This window comes from Desmodus rotundus, chromosome 3 (genome assembly GCF_022682495.2).
Source record: "Desmodus rotundus isolate HL8 chromosome 3, HLdesRot8A.1, whole genome shotgun sequence".
NCBI classification, from domain to species: domain Eukaryota; kingdom Metazoa; phylum Chordata; class Mammalia; order Chiroptera; family Phyllostomidae; genus Desmodus; species Desmodus rotundus.
In genome coordinates this window covers 188,254,262-188,279,022 of record NC_071389.1, presented here as the reverse complement: position 1 = coordinate 188,279,022, position 24,761 = coordinate 188,254,262, and the positions used below count along the sequence as shown (strand labels likewise).

Genomic DNA, 24,761 nt, shown 5'->3' with positions numbered 1-24,761 from the left:
TTCAAGGGACAAAACCCAGCTAATACTTAGACAAAAGGGAGAACCAGAGACTAGAACTCTATGGAGACTCTGCTCTTTCTCTTTGCTTCCCTCTCTGTATGTTGGCTTCTCCCCAGGGCTGCTAGCCAGGCAGGCACCAGGCAGCAGGGGGACTCCTCCCAGCTTTGAAGAGAGAGAGAGAGAGAGAGAGAGAGAGAGAGAGAGAGAGAGAGAGAGAGAGAGAGTTGCTGTCCTTGGTGTCCAGTTGACACTCCAGTGAGCCAGAGTCACACGCAGGTTACAGACAGAGAGCGGCAGCTTCTGCGATAGAAGCCAGCAGATCGACATCCCGGTGTGAAGTCCAGGTCACTGGCAGCAGGCAGAGAGGCAGGTGTGGGTCTCAAGCCAGGTGTCTGTAGTGGCTCAGAGGAAGGCCAACAGGGCTCTGAGCGTGACCCTGTGGTACAGCCAAGCTCCAGCATCCAATGGCATAAAGCTCTGAGTTCTTATACCCCCAAGGGGTGGAGGTCCCCCTCACATCGGTGTCCAGATGGAGTCCTTATCCAAGCATCCAGACTTAGGGGTTTGGGTGTTTCAGGCCCCTCCTAAGGGTATTTCAGTGACACCCTGTTACCTCAGTCTGGACGGAGCACTTGATACACTGTCATGGCTGACAGTGACTCTGTGTTGGACTGTCAGAGGTGCCCAGAACGGCTGCTCTGCTCTTGCTGTGCACACAGCGTCGGTGGCCAAATCTCAAATCTGCCTTCAGAGGTGGGGCAGATCACAGAGAGGTGATAACAGCCTGGGACGGGCCAGAGGCTGCTGGGGTCGGCAAAGGACAGAAGTCATCAACCCTGCACTACTTAAATTCCGCCTTCCCCACTCCAAACCTCGCACGGGGGAAGTAAAAGTAGTGTGTGCTGCCTCCAAAGACCACACCGGCTGGGGGGGAGTTTGTAACCATTCTGCTAGAAGGTCTCAAGAATTTCTCAGCAATTCTGCAGATGAAGTTGTGACTTTGATGGTACAATAGGTAAACAAAAGTGGGAGGGGCCTTCCAGATGGGAAAACCCTATTTCAGAAGGTTAATTGCCAACCTGGGAGGAGCACTTGTCAAGGCATCCTTCACTCTACATTTCATGAAACTCACTGACTTCTCCGAGTGAGGTCCTCAGTGCCTTTTTAAAAAACAACTTTACTGCTCTAGGCTCAGAAAATTCAGTCATATACATAAAGTCTGTGCTTTGTAAGTTTGTATCCTTTGGCTGGATTGGGTTGTCATCTGACTCAGTGTCAAATCAAAGGCATTGTGGAGGGTCTCTGACTCTGGGGGAGGGGCAGGTTACAGTGACCTCCCCAGAGCTGGCAGGATAACTTTGTCCAGGCTTTTGTTGGGGGGTGAAGCTGTGGGAGGGGAGAAAAGGGAGCCGGGGTGGGGGATCACTCATTCAATAAACTGTCCTAGCGTGCACTGACAAACAAGATAGATAGAGCCTACACGTCAGAGGAGGTTGTGCTTTAGTGAACAAGATGCATGTAATTCTAAGGCTTGAACTTCAAGGATCAGGGAAGTCTTCCTGGAGGGGGTGATACGGAAGCTAAATTCTGAAGGATGTATGTCAGCCAGGTAAATGGAAAGGGGTGAGGCGTCATTGACCAAAACTTCCCATATGGAATTGCCTGTTATGCAAACCAAGAACATGCTCAGGGCCCAGCAAAGCAGGTGTATCAGAAATGAGGGGAAATTTTTTGGGGGGGAGGAAGAATTTGAAATTGAAAAACATATCAAAGTGCCCATTTTGGAGTAGGCAGAAGTTTGTGGCACTTCCAGCTGTGTATTTTGCAGTGAAGCATCATTTTCATTTTGAATGACATATGGGAGATAGAGCATCATAATCTTTTCGGTCCTTAGGGCCACTAAAAGTCCCCGGGAGCCTGTCCCAGCCCCAGAGGTGGACAGAAGTCTATGGCCTCCCATTTCCTCCCCTCCAGGTACCTCCCTCAGCAGTTTCCTCTCCTCCAGGGTTCAGTTTGCTTTGCTCCATCACACCTCCCTTGTCAGATCATTCCCTAGAGTCCCTATTAAAATTTACTGCCCTTTTATTCCTTCCCAAAGCACCTCTAATCCACAAAGACGATGGGTGTTAATGATCACATTGCATATAAATTACTCCCATAACTGGGTAAACCGGATACCCTTTAAACATGGCATGATTCCACTATAATAAAGAGTATTAATAAGTGTTACACTTCCTCAGTACCTACAGTCATTCTTAATTTTGACCTCTTTTTCAGTCATCCCATTCTCAATAACTACACCGACGACGACAATGGCTAACACTTTTGGTCATTTTTCAATGTGCCAGGCACCCTTCTCAGCTCTTTATACTAACTTGTGCCTCCGAATAACCCTACGCGTTAGGTCGTTATCTCCAAAATAGATAGGGGAAAGCATCGCTTCTCAGATTAGGAGATTGGGGCATAGAGAGAAGAGGTAGCCTGTGGACCCGAGGTCATTCTGCTGGTAGTTGATGACACCAGAATTTTATACTGAGCTATCCAGCTCTAGAGTCCGTCTCAAATTACCCAAGCCAGCCACCCAAGAGCAAACCCTACTTATTCACTCTTCCTTTTTGGCACCAAAATGTCCTATTTCTAAAATGTATTGCCAGTCTACCCACTACGCTCCTTGTCTCTGTCTCCAGCACTGCCGCCACAGAAGAAACCACCATTGCTGACACGTGGTAGCTATTCCATAAAAATGGACTCACTGAATGATTTCACACTGAAGTCAGTAGGCATGCACTGAGTACTTGTTCTGTTTTTCAAAGAAAACTGTGTGCCTTTCAACATATTTCCTTGCAGGTTTTCTCTGTTAGTATTCATGTAAATATAGACTCACAACACTGGGGTCATATCATATATCTTTTTTGGAGTTCCCTGGATTCTCAACATATTCTGAACATCTTCCCATGTTATTAAAAATTCTTTAAAAATTTTTAAAGCAGCATAATATTCTATTTCATGGCATACTTTATTCAACCATTTTCAAATTGCTTGACAATTGGATCGCATTATTTATCTATTGCTGTATAACAAATTACCCCAAAACTTGATAGCTTATAACAAGTATTTACTCTCTCAGTTTCTGTGGGGCAGCAATCTGGGAGTGGCTGGGCTCGGGGCTTCCCAAGGCTGCGACCCAGGTCTCAGGTGGGCTGCAGTCATCTTGAGGTTCAACTGGGGGAAGACCCACTTCCAAATTTACTTGGCTGTTGGCAGAATTTGGTACCTTACTGGCCATAGGCTAGACACATCAGTTCCTTTCTCTCTCTCCATATCTATATACATACCCATAGCTATCTATGCATATGTACACATATATATACACATATCTATTTATCTATTTATCTATTTATCTATCTGGGAAGAGTTACCCAAGACAGAATTCACAGTCTTTTTGTAATCTAATTTCACCTTCTGTGCTCTACTCATGAAAAGTGAGTCCAGAAGTCCAGCGCACACTCCAGAGGAGGGGATTACACACAGGTGTGAATGCCAGGAGGTGGGGATCCCTGGGGGCCATTTTAGAGTCTGCCTACCACTTAGTTTTTTCCAAATATTTTCTACTATTAACAGAGCTGTTCTGGATAACTTATTACCTGATTCCCTTCCTACTGCACTACAAGTTATTTCTTTATGATACAGTCACCGAGGAAGGGTGAGGACGATGTCAAGGCGGCTCATGCGCATGGACTGATTGCTTCCTAGAAGGCTTCCCGTCATCCGCTAATGGGAACACCCATCTCAACGCATCTTCTTTTCTGTAATTTTTTTTTTTTGCTTATTTGATAGGTTTCTCCTTTTGATTTGCATTTGAGGGTAAATCTTTTTTACTAGGCATTTGTATTTTTCTTATGTGAGTTTTCTATTTTATGGCCTTTGCTCCTTTTTCTATTGGCGATACAGTGTTTTTCTTATCAACTTGTATGTGCTTCACACACAAAGATACTAACAATGGGTAGGATTTTTTTTTTTTGGTAACAGTGTTATTGAGGTATCATTTACATACCATACGATTCACCTGTTTAAAGCATACAGTTTAAAGCTTTTTAGTATATTGACAGATTTGTGCAATTATCATCACCATCAATTTGAGAACATTTTCATCACCTCAAAAAGGAGCCCCGTGTCCTACAGCCCTGGTCCCTATTCTCCCATCCCTTCCCCCAGCCCTAAGCAACCACAAGTTGACTTCCTATCTCTATGGACTTGCCTATTCTGGACATTTAAAATAAATGAAATCACATACTCTGTGGTCTTTTGTGTCTGGCTTCTTTCACTTAGATACAGTTTTCAAGGCTCACTCATGTGGCAGTAAGTACCAGAACTTCATCTCTTTTATGGCTGTGCAATGTTCCATTGTACCGATACACCGCATTGGTTTATTTGTTTCTCTGTTGATGGACTTTTGAGTTATTTCCACATTTTGGACATTAAGGATAACACTGATCTGAACTTTCATGTACAAGTTTTTGTGTGGACATATTTTTAAATTTTTCTGATTTATACCTAAGAGTGGAATTGTGGGATCAGAGGTTTGAGAAACTTCCAGATTGTTTTTCCACAATGGTGGCAAAATTTTACATTCCCACCAGCAGTGCATGAGAGTTCTGATTTCTCCACATCCTCAACAACACTTATCATCTGTCTTTTTTAGGACAGCCCAACTAATGGGTGTGAATTACTATCTCACTGTGCTTTTCACTTGGATTTCCTCCTGGCTAATGATGCTGAGCGATTTTTCATGTGCATATTGGCCACCCAAATCCCTGCTCAGAATAGCGGTTTTCAACCTTCTCATCTCACGGCACACATAAACAAATAACTAAAGTTCTGTGGCACACCAAAAATATAGTTTTTGCCGACCTGACAAAAAAGATTAGGTGTAATTTTCATTCATTCACACCAGATGGCTATTGATGTGTTAGCTGGTGTCATTCTTTTATTTGACAGTGTAAGGGAAAAGAGGTCAGCGCCCCTGACTAAATAGTCAGGTATTACATGCTTTAAAACTTCTTGCGACGCAGCCCTGTCCGGGTGGCTCAGTTGGTTGGAGCGTCCTCTCATGAGCCAAAAGGTTGCAGTTCAATCCCTGGTCAGGGCACATACCTAGGTTGTTGTGGGTTTGATCCCCCGTCGGGGTGCATATGGAAGGCAACCAATTGCTGTTTCTTTCACATCAATGTTTCTCTCTCTGTCTCTATTTCTCTCTCTCTAAAATCAATGAACACATCCTAGGATAAGGATTAAAATAAATTCTTGCAGTCCCTGTTTGAAAATCTCTGGCTTGGAGGAATGTCTATTCAGATCCCGGGAATGTGTAGGATTTTATAAGAGAGATTGGGGCCAAAATGAACCTCCAATGAGGTAAGACTAAGAGGGGGTCCTAGGTTTCAGACTTGACTGCCCCACCTCCTAGCTGGGTGGCTTCCCTACCTGCTAGCTGGGGGATTTCCGAGTTTCTTAAGCTCTAGGACTTTTTTCAAGTCTTTCTAAGTGCGGATAATAACACCGACTTCGTATGGCCATTGTGTGGCTGAAATGAGAAGATAATGCCTGTAGCATTTGCAGAGTACCTGATACACAGTAAACATACAATAAGTGGGAGCCATCTACATGATTTTTAAAAGGCAGTAACACGATAAGAACTGTGTTTCAGGAAGATTAATCTGGCCATGTTATATTGAATAGATTAAAAAGAGACTTCAGACATGGGCACCATTCAGAGAAGAAACAACGGTTTAAGCAAAAAGCAAATGAAATGAGAATAGGATGCTTTCTGGCTTTCTTTCCTATTCAAAACAAGTTTTTTTCCTCCTGTCTTTGGCCTGAGCAGCCTTAGAAAAGAGAGTGACCTTGTTGCTTTTCCAGGTTTATCAAGGATATTTTAATCATTTTTGTATTTTAACTCATGCAATCCATGGTGAAATGATGATTAATATGTTTTAAATATTTTGATTAACACTTTATAATAACTTGAGGAATTTTAAGTATGCTCATTAATTCTGTCTCTCTGGAGAAAGATGACACAAGGCTTTGGTAATTACAAGGTCATTTACATTATCGATTAAAATATAGTTTTTCCCAGTGCTTGCCCATGCACTCATTTCCTACATATCTATGGAGCGCCTACTGTGTGCCAGGCACTGTTCCAGGCACGGAGTATACAGTGGTGAACACAAGGTCTTTGCACTCAAGCACTTTATATTTTAATGAGGTGAAGTATTAAAAATCCATCCATTCAACAATTATTTGGGTGCCCACTCTGTGCTTGGGATGCATTAGTGAATAAAACAAGCAAAAATTCTTGCCGTCATAGAGCTTACCTTCCAGTGGGAAGAGACAGACAATAAACGATACACAAAGTAAATGAGGTAAGTTCACCGTTTGTTAGAAGGTGGTAAGTGTTACTGAAAAATACAGCAGTTAAGGGAGAGTAGGGGTGAGGAGCTGAGGTTGCAGGTTTTAGATAAGTGACCAGGGATGCCTCATTAAGAAACAGAAGGAGGTGAAGTGAGCTATGTGGACATCTGGGGGAAGAATGTACAAGGCGGATACAACAGCCAATGAAAAGGCACTGAGGTAGGAGTGTTCCCACCAGAAATAAGGATAAGGAGTAGAGTGAGCAAATGAGAAAGCAGGAGGTGACTGAGTTAGATGTGGAGTGGAGAGAGGACAGATCATAGATCTCAGGGAGCTTTGTCCAGTGAAGAAGCCACCATTCATATCTGAAAGAAACAAATAAAAATGCTGAGTACACTTGTTCTTAAGCAAAAGACAGCTTCACTGTAAGGCAAAGTCTCTCTGAACAAAGAAATCTGTGGTCTTACACAGTGTTTTGGGAAGCATGGGATTCAGAGATTAGCACTTTTAGAAGCTGGACTGTTTAGAGATGAGTTGACCTTTAGCTAAGGAAGCAGCAGCAGGGTTACTGGAGTGTGGCAACTGGCTGTCACTGACTGGGAGTTTGTCACTGATTGATTAAAATAGAATTTGGCGGTTACTTGTAGTATGGCCAAAGAACAAATAATTTTTTCCTTTGTTCAACTTGGCTCACTCGGGCTGCTGTGTAGTCTGGAGCGGAAGCAGGGAGACCAGCTAGGAGGTGAAAGGAAATGCGGCTTGAATCATGGTAGTAGTTGCGTGGTTAACGAGAAATGTTCCCACTTGGGATTATTTATGTCAACAATAGCAACAACCCCCAAATAATCCAATTAGGCTAAGCTATTGGAGTGAACACATTTGCCTTTACATAGGATGAAATGACTGGATGGCATTATAGAGAGTAATTGGGTGGGGCTCCTTTCAAAGGAGGAGTCAGAGAAAGCCTCTTTGAAGAGGTTAGACCTCAAAGATGAAAAGAAGCCAGACCTTAAGGCAAGAGGCTGGTGTGTGTGTGTGTAGCAGAGCCAAGACCAGTGTGTGTAGAAGGCGGCGAATTGGGGGGAGGGGAGGAAGGAAACGGAGACCAGGTCCCTCCAGGCCTTCAGTACATACATGGAGTGAGAAGAGAGGGGCAACAGTCCAGTCAGACAATTGGAAATGGAGACAATAGTGTAATTGTGGAAATTCTACGAGATCTCTTTAAAGTCATAAAGTAAAATCCAACTGAGAAGTCTTCATTGTGCCAGAGATTGTTTGGTTTGTGGAATTATGACTCATCGATGGTGGTATACAATAAGGGGCAGCTGTGGTGTCCCTACACCATGCAGTCACCTGTCCTTGGACTTTAAGGCAGGGTCTAAATTAGCATTAATGTCTTTCCCAAGACTAAATTGTGATCCGCAGCTCTCTCTTTCACCACGTGATCAGAAAAATGCTTAACATTTATTGGGGGCTTCCTGAATACAGGTATAAAAGGACAGGATGTCAAGGCAGGATGACCTGGGATTCAACTGCAGAAAGAGTGTGGACTAGGTCCCCTGTTTCCGTGAATGTATAGCTCCCAGGGGCAGGAGAGTGCTTTTTCACCTTTGTAGCCCTGGGGCTCCTAGCATGGTGCCTGGTAAGCCGTAGGCGCTGAATAACCTTTTTGTTGAATCCGAATGAAGCCTGCAGATTAGATTTAGGGGCCTAGACCTAATAATACATGAGCTCAGAGAAAACAGTCATCTTTGGTTCGTCACCCAGTGTGTGGATTAGTCATACTTCTTCTGATTCTACTACTTCTTTTTTATATTTCCTGCCTTTGAGCACTCATTTCACTCCTAAAACTCCACCTAACTGGTAATCATAGAGAAAAGGAGGCGTGAAACACAGGCCGTTTTTACTCCTTTTAAGCAAATAACAGTTTTTAAAAGTTTGATGGAGATTAAAATTCGTATCACATAAAGATCTTGAGATAATGAATCAAAAAAAATTTAGGACTTTTTATGTGTATTTACTTTATGTTAATGTCAAACAAGCCTAAGAAATAGCTAGTACTACCCCCATTATGGAGGTAAGGAAACTATCACGCAGATGTAAAGCAATTTCATCAGGGTCGCAAGCCCTTAAGAGGAGCTGGAATTCACATCAGGTTGTCTTGATTCCACAGCGGCGTTGCTCCGTGCTGCTCTTGGAATAATTTGGAGACTTTCATTTGTCTTTGCTTATTTGCTCCGGAAATGTTAAAATATGCAGAGAAACAGTAGGAGCTCTATAAATAAAACATGCCTATATATTTCTAAATGATTAAAGCTGGAAAGTTTAATGTGGCACCATGCCACTTGTTTAGTGGAAGTAAAGGGAAGGCAATTCCCGGCTCCCTGTGCAGAAATCCTGTCGCTCTTTGCAGTGAGTGGTTTCTGGCTCACCGCCCATCGGTGATGGTCGCAGCCCAGGGAAGTCCGACCCAGACTGCAGTCGGGGAACGACAGCGAGGGAGCTTGGCCGCACTAAGGAAAGAACAGGCCATGGATTCTTGCTGCCTAAATGTCATCTGGTTGGGAAAAGTCACACGTCAGGTTGCAACTACTAGGGCGGGGGGCAGGGCAGGAAATGCAACAATTTTAAGTTGGGGTGCAGGCTGGCTAGACTGAAGTATCTGTTAAACCTGAAGGAGAGGATTGTGTCTTTAAGTGAGATCCGAGAAGCGAACACCGAAGCTCAGAGACCCAGTCAGAGGGGGCGCTGGGCATTTGGCAAAGTTAATAGGAACACAAGGAAAACACGAGGTGCTGAAGGCGGTCCAGGAGGCAACTGTCGTTCAAATCCACCCCGTGGCTCGGGTGTCGCCCTGGCCGGCAGCTTCTGCCCTTGGTTTCCCCTTCTTAAAAACCGAGGCGCAGGCCGGCTGCGCGGGGGCGGGTGATACACCTCCACGTGGGAGAGGGTGGGGGTGAGCAGAGAGGCAGGCCCGAGAAATCTCAGAGGCCCAGGAAAACACCGTGGGAAGAAAGCCCGCCTAGACCTCGGCGGCGCGCGGGATCCTGGCCCCTGGAAGCTCGGCTCCGCAAATAGACCGCTGGCCCACGAAACCCGCACCCCGCGGCCAGCGCCACGCTCTGCAAGCACGCGCAGGGGTGGCGGCTCGGCGCACGCGGCGGGGCCGGGGCGGGGCTTCGGAGGGCGGGCGGGCGGGAGGAGCGGAGGGAGGGCGTCGCGCGGAGGGAAGCGGCCCGCGGCGGAGGGAGGGGAGGCCGAGTGCTGGAAGCGGAGCTCCGCGCTGGGACTGGTTCCTTCGCAGCCATTTTCTGTCCAACCAAACAGCCGATTGGAGACGGGAGCCAACCAGGGCTGCATTGGAGGTTTGTGTCTCGCTTCGGCCAATGATCGCTCCTAAACCGACTCCACTTTAGCTCGAATGAAATGTCCGTCTCCTCCCGGCGCCGTCCCCGCCGCCAACGCCGCCGCGGCCGGGGGCACTCGCCTCCCTCATGCCCGCCCTTCCGCTCGGGCCGGGCCGGTTCGGCGCCTGCGAGGCCGCTCCCGCTGCGGGCCGGGCCGGGGAGCGGGCGCCGGGCTGCGGCGCGGCTCTTTGTGCGCCGGGCCGAGGAGCGGCGGGACGCGGGCCAGGCCGCCTCCCGCTCGCCGCTGCGGAGCTCCGGGCCGGAGGCCGAGGAAGGGGTGCCCGGGCACCGTCGGGCTCCGCTCTCGGCGGCGCCCCGGCCGGCTCCATTTTGTGCGGGAAGCCGGCCAGGGGGCGGGGGGAGGACGCGATTCGGACCCCTGGCTCCGACCCTGCCCCCTTGGCCTGGCAGCCGCGCGGGGGTCCCCGGGGAGCTCCCCTCTTCCGCCCGCGGAGGCATGCGGGGCCGGGCCGCTTTGTCTGCCCCGGCGGCCGGGGCGCCGCGCGGCGGGCGGGCGGCAGGCGTTGGGCGCGGGCCGGGGCCTGGGCTGGGCGAGTCCGGGGGCTGCGCGCCAGGGCGTCAGTGCGGGACTGACAGGTCGGCCGGGCTGCGGGGCCGGGGCCAGCCCGCGCACCTTCGTCGGGAGGAAGCGAGGTCCTCGGGAGGAAGGAATTGGTTTGGTCTCCCCACAGTCTGGTTTGCACGAAAAGAATGCAGCCATCTGGCGGCTTGCGGTCCCTGGATTTGCCCCCAAGGTGGGAAGGAAGACTTTCGAATTGGGCTAAGGTTTAATCTTGGGTGGGAGGCGGGGAGGATGTGTCTGGCCTTAGGAGCAGTATTAGTCTTCGAGAACAAAGAATTACGGGGCATCCACAAGTCGTAATTTCCCCCAAAGTACTATAACAAGATAATTTAAACAAGCTTAGGTAGCATACCGCCTTTAAAAAAACTAAAAACAGCACCGCACTAAGCCTCTTGGACTTAAACAGTTCCGTGGGTCGTGACAGGAATCACTCACCGAGATGGTTTGGGCATCAGTATGCAAACTAATGAGCACCAGAAAGTGATGAGGCAAACCAATCAATAGAAGTGGCATTTTAGTAAACAGGAGTTTTATTTGTCAACTATTGAAAGTTTAACCAGCATTACTTAAAAGGCAGTTCAGTTATTCCTGTCCCGCACTGTTGGTGTAGCTTAATTTGAGGACTATTGATGCAAAACTCGGGTTGTTGATGCCGAAGAGGGGAGGGTGGAGGAAGGGTCTGCTGCTTTTCTTGGATACGAATTTGCATTTTTTTCAAACATTAAACAGATGTATGCATTCACTTGAGCTTTTACATATATCACAACCTGCCTTTAAGAAAATATATACCATATGAGATGATAGCGTTTTTCTTTAATACGCCGAATCTAAAATACTCAACTATTTGGGTGATTGTAGTGAGGTGTAGACCCACCCCAACCCCCAAGCAAAATACACAAATATATATATATATGGTTCTTCTACTCCGAGGAAATTTTTTTTAGCCACTCTTAAAAAAATAACACTTGTAGCTATAAGGAAAGAATTTTCTGGGCAATTTGGGGGTTAGGAAGAGGACAGTGTTTGAAAAGAAGTTAAAAATTGCTTTTGCGATTATAGCAGGCAGCGTCAGCCTGTCTTTGCTGCCTCTCCCCTCCTAACAGCTTTTTAAAAATTCAATTTAATGGCTACAGTTTTTTTCTGTTGTTTACTAGGTTTGATGCTGGAATTCATATGAATATTTTCTTCCCTTAAAATTAACACTGAAAGGATGTTTTTGTTTTGACACCCCTCCTTTGTTGTACTTGAAAAAAATGAAAAGAACCAATGAGAAATGGAGATTGTAACATGTAATTGATACCAATTTATTGAGAGCTACTCAGGTGAAATGTAGTCCCGAGTGGCAGTGCTTTAAAAGTTTAAACAGAGCCCTTGATTGTGGTGCTATTCTCTGGGCGGCATGTATCTTCTTTCCAGTATAATCCCAGATGCTTAATTCAGAAGCATTATATTCTGAGATGGATTCTTCCCTTTTGAAGCATTTGGATCCCCGAATCTCATTCTAAAACATTAAGAAACCATCCCCCCAAATGAAGTCGATACTGTGTTTTGGGTGTTAGTATTTTAAGTAGTTCAGATGTGTAATTTTTTTGTCTCCCATCCACATTACATAATTTGGTGTGTTGTGATGAATATTTATGGTGAGCATGACTAAATTCAGGGTTATGTTGGAGAAGCAACTCCCCCCCACAATAATGGAATCAACTTTTAAAATTTGAGTTCTCCCAAATCTTCCAATTTAACGAACATTTATCGGGTTCCTGGTTTTTGCACCATTTTATGCCATGTGCTCCACTGAGTAAGAATAGCAGGGAAAATTATACGTGCCTTTTAAAAGTTTACAAGGAAGAAAGCCCGCGGGCTGTACAGTTTTACTACCAGTACATGTTTATCTTCCAGGCTGGCACAGGGCAAGGGTTAGCGGCGCAGCCTGGTGCTCTTGAAGGCCCCTGACAGCACGGCTCTGGCAGTGTTTCATGACAGTAAGTAGGGTTTACCATTTGGGTGTTAACTAGATTTGCACAGTGGTTAGCTGGGAACAAAATGATAACTGATTTTACAGTGGAGATGCCTGGTAGGATGAATGTCCTTTAAGTCTAGACAATACTGTGTTCATTCCCGAGTGACTGGCGTGTAGCAAGTGTTTCCCGTGGGCCCCTAAGTGCTGCCAAAGCTACAGGATAAAAAGCTTGTCCCCGCTCTCATGAGGCTGTTTATCTGGTAGGGCTTTAGTCAAATTGAATACTTCGAGAACAGTTATGTGCGAATGAAAAATGCTGTTCTAAGCATAGTACAAGTGAAAAGAAGAGAGGTGTGGTAGGCCTGGGTATTTGGGAATGAACCTCCAAATGAACTTTGTAGAATGAATGGCATTTGGCTAGGTGCAGGGTATCACCAAATCCGAAAGCCTCAAGATGAGTAACTTATGTTTAGGGGATGGAGAGTAGATCTGCATGGTCCAGGTGGGGATTTCACAGAACAGTCTAGTGGAGAGAGACCGCTGGGTCTGTCTGGGTACTTAGTTCTGGGTCTGCTGCCATATCTGTGACATCAGGCATGTCACAGCTTCTTACAGCCGTGATTGCCTCACTGCTGAAATAGAAGCACTACACCCCGTGATCCCTAAGTAAGACACATTCTAGCACTGAGATTTTTATCAGCCATTAAGATGGAATTGAAAACAAGATTAGTTAGGTTAAGTGGGAGTCCACTCTTTATGCCTGGAAAGCATGAGAACTGTATTTACAAGGATGGTAATCATACAACATTTCATTTTTCAAGTTCTTACTATGTATCATGCTCTCTGCTAAGTGCTTTTTATTCGATGACTTCACTTCTCATAGCAACCCCATGTAAAAATGGGGAAGCCGAAGCACAAAGAGGATGGTAAATAAAGACATACAGCTAGTAAGTTGGAAGCCCAGCTTCAAACCCAGGTGATCTGTTTAAGAGCCAGCGTTCCATCACTGCCTCCTGGTGAGAATCTGAAACCAGGTGTATTTCTCACTGTTTCACAATATTGTCCTTGTTTCAGGAGCGACTTTAAATGTTTTCAGTATACAGTTGGTAGACTTACATTTCGAAGGGGCAGATTAAAGATTTAGGCATAAGGACTATAGGAAAAACTCTCAGTAACAAATACTATGAAGTACTTGGCATCCGAAGCCCTGGTTTTCAGCCCCACGTGCTGCATCACCTTTGGCAAGTCAGCCTCCTATCACCTCTGTTGTCTCACCTCCTTCACAGGGGTGTGAACACTGCATGAAATATTTAGAAAGTGTTCGATAAGTGTTAAACTTATTAAAGGGAGCGCTGTTTACTGCATTTTGTACAACAGATTGTTAGTGTAGTTTCAATAGTGCTACATGAAAAAATTAGAGAATAAACATTGGCTTAGCCAGCTGACCATTAGTTTCACATATTTTAGAGAACACTATTTTTGAACTAAATAATCAATAGGATAGTCACTAAATTAATTAATGGGGTTTAAATACTCTGTCCATATTTTCCAGTTCCTTTGAAACGAAGGGTTCATCATTCCACTCGTTCCCTTGTCATTTTCCTGCGTGTGCTTTCTCCCTTGGTGTCTGCATGGACTCCGGGGACGTTAGCGTCTCTGTTCTTGTACCAGGCCCGTAAGTGTCGCACGTGGGCATACTGGTGCCACTCCACATTCGTGGTCACCAGCTTCAGCCAGGCCCTTTGCGTCGCCCCTCCCACTCAGGCTCTTCCTTCCCCTTTCTCTGCAGTGATGGGGAGGAAGAGCTGTAAGAATCCCAGCATTATCCTCCTTTGTTCCTCCAGCTCTTGTTCAGTTAGTTACCAAGTCTGCCGATTGTACTGACCACTCAAGTCTCTTCGGCTCTTTGTTCTCTCCATCTCTAGATACCGGGCGTGACCATCATCCCCCCTGAACTCATGCCTGACTGCAGCAGTGTGGTCCTCACTGGTCTGCCCCCATTCTTAATTCCCTTCAGTTCACTTATACGCTGGACTATAGCCAGAGTGATGTTTTAAAAAAGAAATTGATTTGTCCTCTTTGCTAAAACTCTTCTTGGATTTGCTCTTGTCCACAGGCACTGCTTGACCTAGTCCCTACTATCCACCAGGACTATATTCCCCCAATTTCCTTTATCTGGAACATTCTTTTCCCATCTTTCCTTGCCTAATTTGTATTCATCTTTCAGTCTCAGTTTAAATATTTCCTAAGACAGCCTTCCTCGACTCCTCACATTAGTGAGTCCCTTTCAGCATAAACTCCCAAAGCATATAACAAGACATCTTTGTTTTCCTTAGCACTAACAATTAGTTAATTAATAGCCATATATCACATTTACTGAGTACTCCTGTTATGCAGTGCTGTCTTTACATGTTGAGTTCTATTCTCCTGCTTGTTCAAGGTCCGTGACCAGTAAGTAGTAGGGAATTCAAACCAGGTGATCCGATTCTAGAACCTGCCCCTTGGAAATACTAGTAGGCTGTGCTTCCCACCTCTTTCCTGCGCCCCCAGTTTATGTAATGACGTTTGTCTTCTCCGCAAGATGAGGACAGAGACTTTTCTGTGTTGACGACTGCCTCGTCACTAGCACACAGCGGACCTGACAAATACCAAGTGTTTACCGGGTGAATTATTTGTTGACTGGCTTGCTTACAATCTGTAATCTGTTTTGAAAATTTTTATAAGATGTTTTAGACCTGGGAAAAACCTTTGGGGTGTATGTAATAAGTCCCCCCATCATTCCTCATATATGGATAGCATATTGTAAGCATCAAAGATGAGGCTAATTTGTTGAATGGATGATACTAAGTCCTTGGGGATTCAGGGGAACCCCAATCAGTGTTCCGTGGGGAACACTAATTTTTGGCTTACAGAATGCAGTAAACCCAGAAGATTTCAGGAGGGTAGGGGAACACTGGGTGTAAGTGTGGGGCACAGATTTTTATGGTGCTAGTGGAAAGGCAGACAGAAGGTGTGGTGAAATGACAGGGAAGCCAAAACTTGCAGAACCCGGGACACACACAGCCAAGCAGAAGATGGAGTGGCTGATCTTCAGAGGAGGGAGGGTGCCATCTGCTATCGCCTGAGTACTCTCCGCGCCAGACACTGTCCCTAGCAGGTTTCTGGTTTTTGTTTAATTCTGACAACTCTGAGACACTTTCAGAAGTAGATTTTAGAAGACTGAGGTTTAGAGACTAACTCTGTTAATCCAAACGATAATCTTGCTGCTGATTTCAATGTATGACAAGATGATGGGATTTAAACTTTTTGCCTTGTGATACTTTTTACGTTGTATTTATACATTAATCTCCCAGACCCTGATTATTTGAGCAGTGTCCTTATTAGCTAATTTTAAAAGACTCATGGTATCCTGTGGACATTCATTTTGGAAAGGATTTGTTACTTTTTTTTTTCTCCCCCCCCCCAACTTAAAAAAGATTTGGTTGTAGTTGAGTGTTCGAAACAAGCACTGGCCCCGTCCCCCTCACCTTGACCTCACCTAGGGCGCTGTAAAAGGGCGTCAGTTCGCGGCTATTCTAATTGAGCTCTTTTTATGGCTAATAAATCCATCATCGTATCTGTCAATACATTAGAGACTACTCTCCTAGCATCTTATTTGCATTTTAAGATCAATATAGCATTTTGTATTTGGGTAATGTTCACATTCATTTATATTAGCTGTTTAGGATGGGGAAGGCAATATTGTTACTTTACATTTAACCAGTAGGGATGCTTGTTTCCAGGGATCGGTAGGAAAAGTCAGTCAGAAGTCACTGTGCTTATCATCTCTTACAGGCCACTAAGAAGTATCAGTAAATAGGTACCCTGTACTTTCACACATTATTAAAGGTTAGGTGAATTCTGTTCTCGACTCCCTTAAAACAACTGGATTATGGAAATGTGTCTGTATCTACAGTTAAATTAGATACCACAGTCAACAGATGCATCAAAGAAATGCCGCGTTATTAAAGACTTGGAAACCAGCCTGGTAGTTTAGTATTAGATAAAAACCCAGCAGAGATGGAAAAGAAGACGTGCACCACAGCAAGGACGCATGCATACTGCAGTTAAGGATGTCAAGTTCGTGCCGGTCCTGGGCCTCGCTGAACATTTTAGGATCAAGTGTCTCTTGATTTGGCCCAAAGCATGTATAAATTACACTTAAATTTTGCTACACTGTTTATTCAGATAATGCATTAAAGATTTTTCTACTCACAATTAGCCAGTTCCTGTTGTTGTCCCTCCCTGGCCCCTGTTTTTTAGCATTATTTGCAGAGCAGAAAGACTTCCAGGATTTGCCGTGTTGGTGAAATGAGATGTAGCCGGTTTAAAACTAACGGTTTTCTCTTTTTTTTTTCCCCCCTCCAGATTTTCCCTCTTAGAATTCTTTTAGCTCCAAGCAAAATTAATTAAGCAGGCCTTTTGGGGTTTTTTTCCAAATAGTAACTCACTTGTCTGTGGTTACATGAGGGTAATTTTCCTTACATGCAGATCTCCAGTCCCTTGCCCCCTCCTTTTCTTTTTTCTTAGAGGTTGATGGGCTCATTCAAAATGTGGGTGCACGTGTGGTTAACACGGTACAGATTAGGCAAGGAATCCATATGCTTCTTATCCCAAACAACAGTTTGAACCAAGACATTGTCTGTTGTGGAACTTGGAGACCACAAAGAAAGTTTGCATCAGGAACAAGAGGGTTTGCCTAGGAATGTCGGGCTTTAGCAGGAGAACGAAAGCGGTGCACACGGGTGCTTTGCAGGAGCCTGTTCGTTTTGGTTTGCTTGTTGATCGGGGATAAGTTTGGTTTTCAATCAGGGCTGCCTGTACTTCATTTGAGGATCATGCAGTTGAGAAGAAAGAGGTGTGTGTTTTAGGGTCATTTCCCCATTTTGTTCCTGTGTCGGTCTTATGCTTACCCCTTACGGAGGATGGACGGGGGACTGTCGAGTAGCTGGCACATTACCAGAAGGTTCCCACATCAAGAAATACGTTTTCCTTTAGTAAGCGTAAGCCATGAACAATGTAACTGACCCATCCTATGACATTTCATGAGCACTGAATCTATTGTGTTTTAAGGCACGTTTTTTTGAAGAACATTGAACAAGGTCTCTCCCTCCTAGATGGACGGTGACAGTTCCACAACAGACGCGTCCCAGCTCGGGATCTCTGCAGACTACATAGGGGGCAGTCACTATGTCATACAGCCTCACGATGGTAAGAGAGCCGCGCGTGCCCCCGGTTCACAAGCAGAAACAGGTTTGGAAGTGGAAGTTCTATTAACATGACGTTCTAGGTTACTTTTGTCTTTACAGGAAAGTTAGCAATCTCGCATCATAGTTCCGTGAAAAATCTACAAAGGTATACCATGCTATTTGAATGAGAAATAACCTTCAAAGTGATGAGTCCTAGAAAAGAGTTCTATAAAAGTGTGTCTTTTTACAGTTTCTTTAAAAAATTGTTACTAATTTCCTATGTGAGGATTAAATATGAAAAATTCTTACTCAATTGGTACAGTAAGTAAAATAGTTCTTTGGAGGGTGAGTTGCTATTATTTCTAGTACCTATGAACAGAATTATTTTTGTTTTTCATCCAGCATTAAGTTTGAACTATGCAGGTATTAGAATGGGTAGTATCATGTCGGCCTGTCATAAATAACTTATTTTGTAGCATTCTGACTTACAGGATTAAAAACGTTAAGATATATTTTTGTAGCAGGCAATCAGAGGAGGGCAATTAGTTATTTCATCCTAAAACATACTCAAAGAAGTTAATTTTGATAACATAATTTTAAACACAAAAAAATGTATATTGAATCAGCTTAAGTGCCTTTCCTACTTAATTCATATAAAGAGTGGTAGTTTTACTTACAAGATAATGCATTTAATGATAAAAGGATCTTATTGGTACTGTGAAAGCTTTGGTTTTATCTAAATCTACATAATTTGAAAATTCACTTTTTGTAAGAACCCTGGCTGGATCACTGCTATAGCTTTGTTTAAAACTATGACTACACTAGTAATAACCCAGCTGGATCAGTAATACTCAAGTCCAGTTTTTCCTTTCGGTATAAATTTGGCTTTGGATAAACATACTAGCTTTTAATACAGCAGCATGCAGGGAACCATCATTACGGGTCCAGGTCTGAAAGTTCTGTAGCTGAGTCATGCAACAATTTATGAGCACGTCCTCTGTGGAAGGTGCTACCAAGTCCTAGAAAGGGCAAAAAGCTGATCTCTGGTCTCAAGTAGAAAATTCTAATGGAGGGAATCAGAAATTAAAAGAATTATAAAACGTGTCAGAAAAGATGAAGAGAGGCACTTGTGATATTTTGTGGAAGGAGGGATTACTTCTGCAAGTGCTGTGGAGCTGTTACTACGCTTTTTGGAGAATGGGTAGGTAGATTTGCGTAGGCGGAACTGAGGACAAACGCGTTCTAGACAGCGGGTTTCAAATGAACAAGTCCATTTAGTTCTGGCCCTGAGGAAGTGGTAAAAAGAACTGCTGTCCTAATCCCTAAAAAGGATTAGGAAATGGACCAAAACAGTTCTTATCCTAGATGGTTATAGATAGTCTTTCTTCTATCTTGAGGTAAAAATTACAAGAAGCTTTAAACCTAAATTATTTTTTCTTTGCAGATACTGAGGACAGCATGAATGACCACGAAGACACAAATGGTTCAAAAGAAAGTTTCAGAGAACAAGATATATATCTTCCGATTGCAAATGTGGCAAGGATAATGAAAAATGCCATCCCTCAAACAGGAAAGGTAATGCAGAGGAGAAGCTTGACTGCATTTTTTGGGGGGTGTAAAGCTGCACGAACACATAGCTCATGCTACAGTTAGCTGTTGATTACAGTCTTTCAGCAAATCAAGTACTTCTTTCCATTCTAATACTTAGTTACCTAACAATGTTCCATTTTCAGTTCTGTCATGTCCCCAAAATGTGGCCCTCCCCCACCTATGGGAAGCAGATGAAATAGAAGAATTAAAAAAAAATAGGTGCATTGTCAGAACTATCAGGTTTGGGCATATGATGTAACTTCTATCATGCTGCAGCAAAATTGGGTCATATTGGATTGATGTGGAAGTTACAAGGACTTTCTAAAATCTTTTTATTTGGAAATAATTTTTAATAAAATTATAGATATTAACATACATTTAATTTAAATTCAACTGGAATTCTTTTAAGTAGTTTTGTTAGAACAACCTAAAAAACTCATTTGTCACTGTACTCATCACTTGGTCTTAAATTCACACTTTTTATATTGTATAATAAACTTTTTCTTTTCTTTTTATTAAAGATTTATTTAATTTTAGATAGAAGGGAAGGGAGAGAGACAGAGAGGGAGAGAAACATCAATGTGTAGTTGCCTCTTGCGCACCCCCTACTGGGGACCTGGCCTGCAATGTAGGCATGTGCCCTGACTGGGAATTGAACCAGCAACCCTTTGGTTCACAGGCCAGCACTCAATCCACTGAGCCACACCAGCCAGGGCTAAACTTTTATTTTTTTAAAAACATTTTATTTACTTATTTTTAGAGAGAGGAATAGAAAGAGCTATTGTAGCTTATATAATACATGTATATTGTATTGCATACAATGTATTTTATTGTAGGTAATAAAGTACATGTGAAAGTAATAAAAGCTTGTAAATAAATACATTACTTAAATACATCGCTCAGCCTAGTAGTTCCCAGTTTGAGGGATCCTCTTCATGTTTTAAGGGAAAAAACTAACCACATATGGTTATCAAGCACTTGAGTTAGGGAACAAATTGAGATGTGCTTGTAAATGTAAAACATAAACCAGATTTCAAAGACTTGAATAAAAAAAAATGAAAATATCCCAGTTTTTAATTGATCCTGTGTTTAAATAATATTTTAGGTTTAGCGGGTTAAATAAAACATAATTATCTTGCTTGACTGCATTTATCCAGCTCTTGTTTACTTTTCTCCAGGATGTAATTTTAGGCACGGAGATGAAAGACACTGTGTTTCAGCAAGGATTTTGAGTATCGTTCCTGTTAGAGTGGCTTTGGGATTGCATGATTTAGCCTACTAGAGCTTTACTTTCAAACCCCAGACCCTTAAGAGAAGACTTGTTTTTATGAGGTGGCAGGTGTGTGCCTCTTTAAGTAGGCTTTTTAAAAAACTCAGAAACTTGACACTTCACATTTTTAGCAGGAAAAGTGTCACCAGATGCCATTATTTCACTTCCTTGTAAGCCTTATGTGACTTCAGCATGTTTGTTTTTATAAATGTTGCTGTTACCTAAGTCTGTAGCCCACAGTATACTAGCTACACACATCACCCGATTGATTTTCTTGGAACACCTGGTTAATGAGTTTTCATTGTGGGGTGGTGGGGACATCCAGTGGTTGCTTTTATACTTAAAGTGTATGTTTTCTGTGAATAGTTGTCAAGGCAGAAGTTTCTAATTTATTTTTAATAGTATTTAGGAGTATTTAAGTTTCTAAGTCTCACTTTGAGGGTTGGAATTTTAAGAGCACAAATGTGTTGACATTGTTAATATGCATTTCCAAGATTAAAGGTCATGGTCATAAACTGAAGTCTGTGTTCTGCGTAAATAGCCTTTTATTTGGCAGGTTGTTAGGAAGGTGATGGTTATATTCCCTGCAAATTTACCTATAATTTTTCTCTTCAGATTGCAAAAGATGCCAAAGAATGTGTTCAAGAATGTGTAAGTGAGTTCATCAGTTTTATAACATCTGAAGCAAGTGAAAGATGCCATCAAGAGAAACGGAAGACAATCAATGGAGAAGATATTCTTTTTGCCATGTCTACCTTAGGCTTTGACAGTTATGTAGAACCTCTAAAATTATACCTTCAGAAATTCAGAGAGGTGAGTAAAGTGTCTTCCATTATGCTTTTAAGAAAATAAGATATACTGTTCACTAACTTTTAAAATGTTTAAAAATTCATTTCATATCAAAATATATAACATTTCTCAGACGTGTGTAATCACTTATGTTACTGTAAGTCCTTTCTTTTCCCTTTGTAGTTATTAATAACAATAGTATAGGTATGCAATGATTAAGAATGTGGACTCTGGAGGGTGAATCCCAGGTCCGCCACACGTGAACTCTGGGACCCTGGGCAGGTTATGTGAGCACTACAGGCCTTGGTTTCCTGGTCTATAAAGAGAGCTGGCAATAGTGCCTATCTCCCAGCTTTAGTGAGAGCACTAAGCAGAACGACCTATGTACCGCACTTAGCTTGGCATGTGAGTGCTCAGTAATCTTAGTGTATGCATCTCAAAGCTTGGGCCTTTTAGATAAGAAAAAAAGGGAATTATAACCATGTTCCTTTCTTATTATTGATTGAATTCTTCTATATATTTCCTTAGTGCAAGTTTGGAGTAAGATTCACTTTGCTTTCAAAATATTTTCTTATACCTTTAGTGTAAAAAAGAAAAAATTTTTTTTAAACTCCAAACTTGCTGTTACAGTACCACCCAGGTGGCTGGGAACTATGTACATAATTGATAACTTGGGTCATTTGTAGTAGATTCATAAACTGAACACTTACAGTATTTTACAGATTATTTTATTTGTAAGTAGAGTTCTATTTTCCTTTAGATGTAGTGTGGAATTAGAATAATTAATTTTACCCATAAGTATTTTAGATTTTCTAGATCATTGTTAAGACTGTCTTGTGCTAATTACTACTTACATAAAAAGTTAGCATTTTGAAGGGCCTCTTCATATGTAATTACCCAGAAGTGTTAATAAATACTCTGTGTAGTGTTTGGAAAAACAGGAAATAAGTAAGCATTCTCATTTAGAAAAGTTTCTTTTGAATAGCAGTGGTTACTCTTGGTTTTCCTTCCACAGGCAATGAAAGGAGAGAAAGGAATCGGTGGGGCAGTCACAGCTGCAGACGGACTAAGTGAAGAGCTAACAGAGGAGGCATTTAGTAAGCAGTGTTGTGATATATTTATGCAACTAGATGCAATGTCTGTAGTGGTCCTTTAGGAAAACAGCACTGAGTATCTTGACAGCACTGTCTTGAATAGTTCTTCTTAGTTCATGCCCATATATTTGAAGTCAGTGGGAGCTAAGTATAAAATTTAAATTCTGCAGATATTATAATCTTTCCTCAATAGTTCTGATTGATTTCCACAGCCCCTAGTTTTTGGTAGAGGAGTCACATGAGATAGGAATGTTGAGGATTATAGTTTGCAATATAAAATCTTGTGATTTAAGTAAATTTGAACTGTTTTTTAATTGAGTATCATATTATCATATGGTGAAATGAAAGGTTTGTGGTGATTATATTTCTCAGTAAAGCTTTACATGTACATGTTTTACATTTCTCATACGTAAACTATATGCTGCTTAGGGATGAAAATGTGGCTTCCAGCCAGCCCTCATGATGTAGGTCTGCCCGTGAATCAGAACCTCATTTCTGCAGATTTGTACACATGGGTAGTTAGCTAAAGTACATTTCAGAGAAATGAAGATTCAGGAAATCAAAAATGCTACAGAAGAAATGTGCTTTTTAGGAAGCTCTTTTAAAATGGAAAATTTGGGGGTTTGTGATTGGGCCCATGATTACACTGATGAGCAGGAGAACTGTAGTGAGACATTAATGGCACAGTGTCATGGTTCAGGCCAAGATGCAGTTCTTTTCTCACTCTGACTTCGTCTTTCAGCCAACCAGTTACCAGCTGGCTTAATAACTGCAGATGGTCAACAACAAAATGTTATGGTTTACACAACGTCATATCAACAGGTAGAGTACTTCGTATTTTAAGTTATTTTAAAAATTGATTATTGATTCTGATCAGAAGTAGTTAATTTCAACACATCATAATTTTTAACCCGATAAAAAGATTAAATATTGTTGCTCTGGCCAGGTGGCTCAGTTGGTTGCAGCGTACACTGAAAGGTTGCAGGTTCGATTCCTGGTCAGGGCATGTATGGGAGGCAACTGATGTCTCCCTCTCTCTCTCCCCCTTCTTCTCTAAAATCAATAAGCATATCCTCGGGTCAGGATTTAAAAAAAAAAATGTGTGTGTGTGTGTGTGTGTGTATACATACACACACACACACACATATATATAACTGGTATTCTCTAGTGGTTAAAAATACATACACATGTTCTTATTTGCATAGAAGATTTCTAGAAAGACACAAGAAATTAACAAAGTAGTCCCCCTTTGGTAGAGAGAATGGAGATTTGGGGTGAGAAGTAGACTTATTTTTCACCATCTGTTGTTTTTTTTTAATTCTCTATTTTTATTCATTGAATATTTATAATATGCATGTTATTTTAAACTATTTTTTCTTTAATTCTTGTCAATTTAAATTTTCTGTTTTTAGATTCCTGGTGTTCAACAAATTCAGTTTTCATGATTGGAAGAAATGGTGGCGTGGGAAGTACAGAGAAGCAAGAGAGTCTGTATGATTCCCAAGCAGAGACATTGGAAGGAAAGGACTGGTGAATCGATGTCTCTTTGTACATTAAATAGCTGTAATGTAGCTTCCTGATGCTTGACTAATTGAGGTGTTAATTCTGACTTGAGAATCTTTTTCATGAATGATTTTAAAGAAAAATTTGGATTTTAAAGGTATTGAAATATTTTTGTTTTGTACGAGAGTTTGTTGCTCTGTATGACTCCTGTATGCATTGTATATTGCAATTTATTACTGTCAGATTTGTAGACAGTTTCTTATTTTCATATTGAATCATGTTACTTTTGTAATTCAAGTAAGCAGCTGGGTTAATTCATGATGTTTACCCTTTTAATAAAATATAAGGGTAGAGTTCATTTTGAATGCAAGTTGCCTTTATTATAAATTTGAGTTTGTCTTGGTTATATAATATCTTGCATGATAACCTAGCTAGATTTTTAGCATTTGCCATATTTATTAAAATTAATTTTTTTGTAAAACATAGCTTAAGCAGCACCATTTTTAAAAAATGTAATTGAAAAAATAAGTGTGAATGCAGAAGCAATTAGTGTCTGCCCTATTAAACTTGGTGCCCATTAACAGTGTTTACACTGTTCATTGTGCCTGTTGAGATAATTTTAGCTTACTGGAACTTCTGTTAAGACTAGATTTGTTTATTATGAGTGTTGGAATTCATTTGAGTTTAATGTAGTCCTACTGCTCTTGAAATGGTGCCCCTTTCACTTTGCATATGATTTCTCCAAAACATATCTTCAAACACCATAGTATCCCTCTTTCAGAAGAGGAATTTTGTAGTCTGATGATAAATGTCCTTATTTTACCTTTTTAACTGAAATGTCGTTTCCTATTATACCATGGAAACCAAGAAACATCAGACATCATTGTGTGTATACAGATATTTTTTTTGCATGGGTGAGTGAATGAAAT

The 24,761-nt window shown here is 42.3% G+C and overlaps 1 protein-coding gene across 6 annotated transcripts; it reads left to right on the top strand.

Annotated features, from left to right (window-relative positions):
* The first annotated feature begins 9,639 nt into the window (after positions 1 to 9,639).
* NFYB (nuclear transcription factor Y subunit beta) lies at positions 9,640 to 24,190 on the top strand. Of its 6 annotated transcripts, none has more exons than XM_053921976.1 (8): positions 9,640 to 9,773; positions 12,298 to 12,380; positions 17,515 to 17,608; positions 19,031 to 19,161; positions 21,062 to 21,259; positions 22,251 to 22,332; positions 23,072 to 23,151; positions 23,742 to 24,190. In XM_053921976.1, the coding sequence occupies exons 2-8, from the start codon at positions 12,375 to 12,377 to the stop codon at positions 23,772 to 23,774; spliced, it is 624 nt and encodes a 207-aa protein (XP_053777951.1). In that variant the 5' UTR covers positions 9,640 to 9,773; positions 12,298 to 12,374; the 3' UTR covers positions 23,775 to 24,190. The 6 variants fall into 6 exon arrangements, with proteins under 6 accessions (XP_053777951.1, XP_071077191.1, XP_053777952.1 ...); XM_071221090.1 differs by having other exon boundaries at positions 17,471 to 17,608; XM_024579386.3 differs by lacking the exon at positions 9,640 to 9,773 and adding an exon at positions 10,436 to 10,570.
* The last annotated feature ends 571 nt before the right edge of the window (positions 24,191 to 24,761 follow it).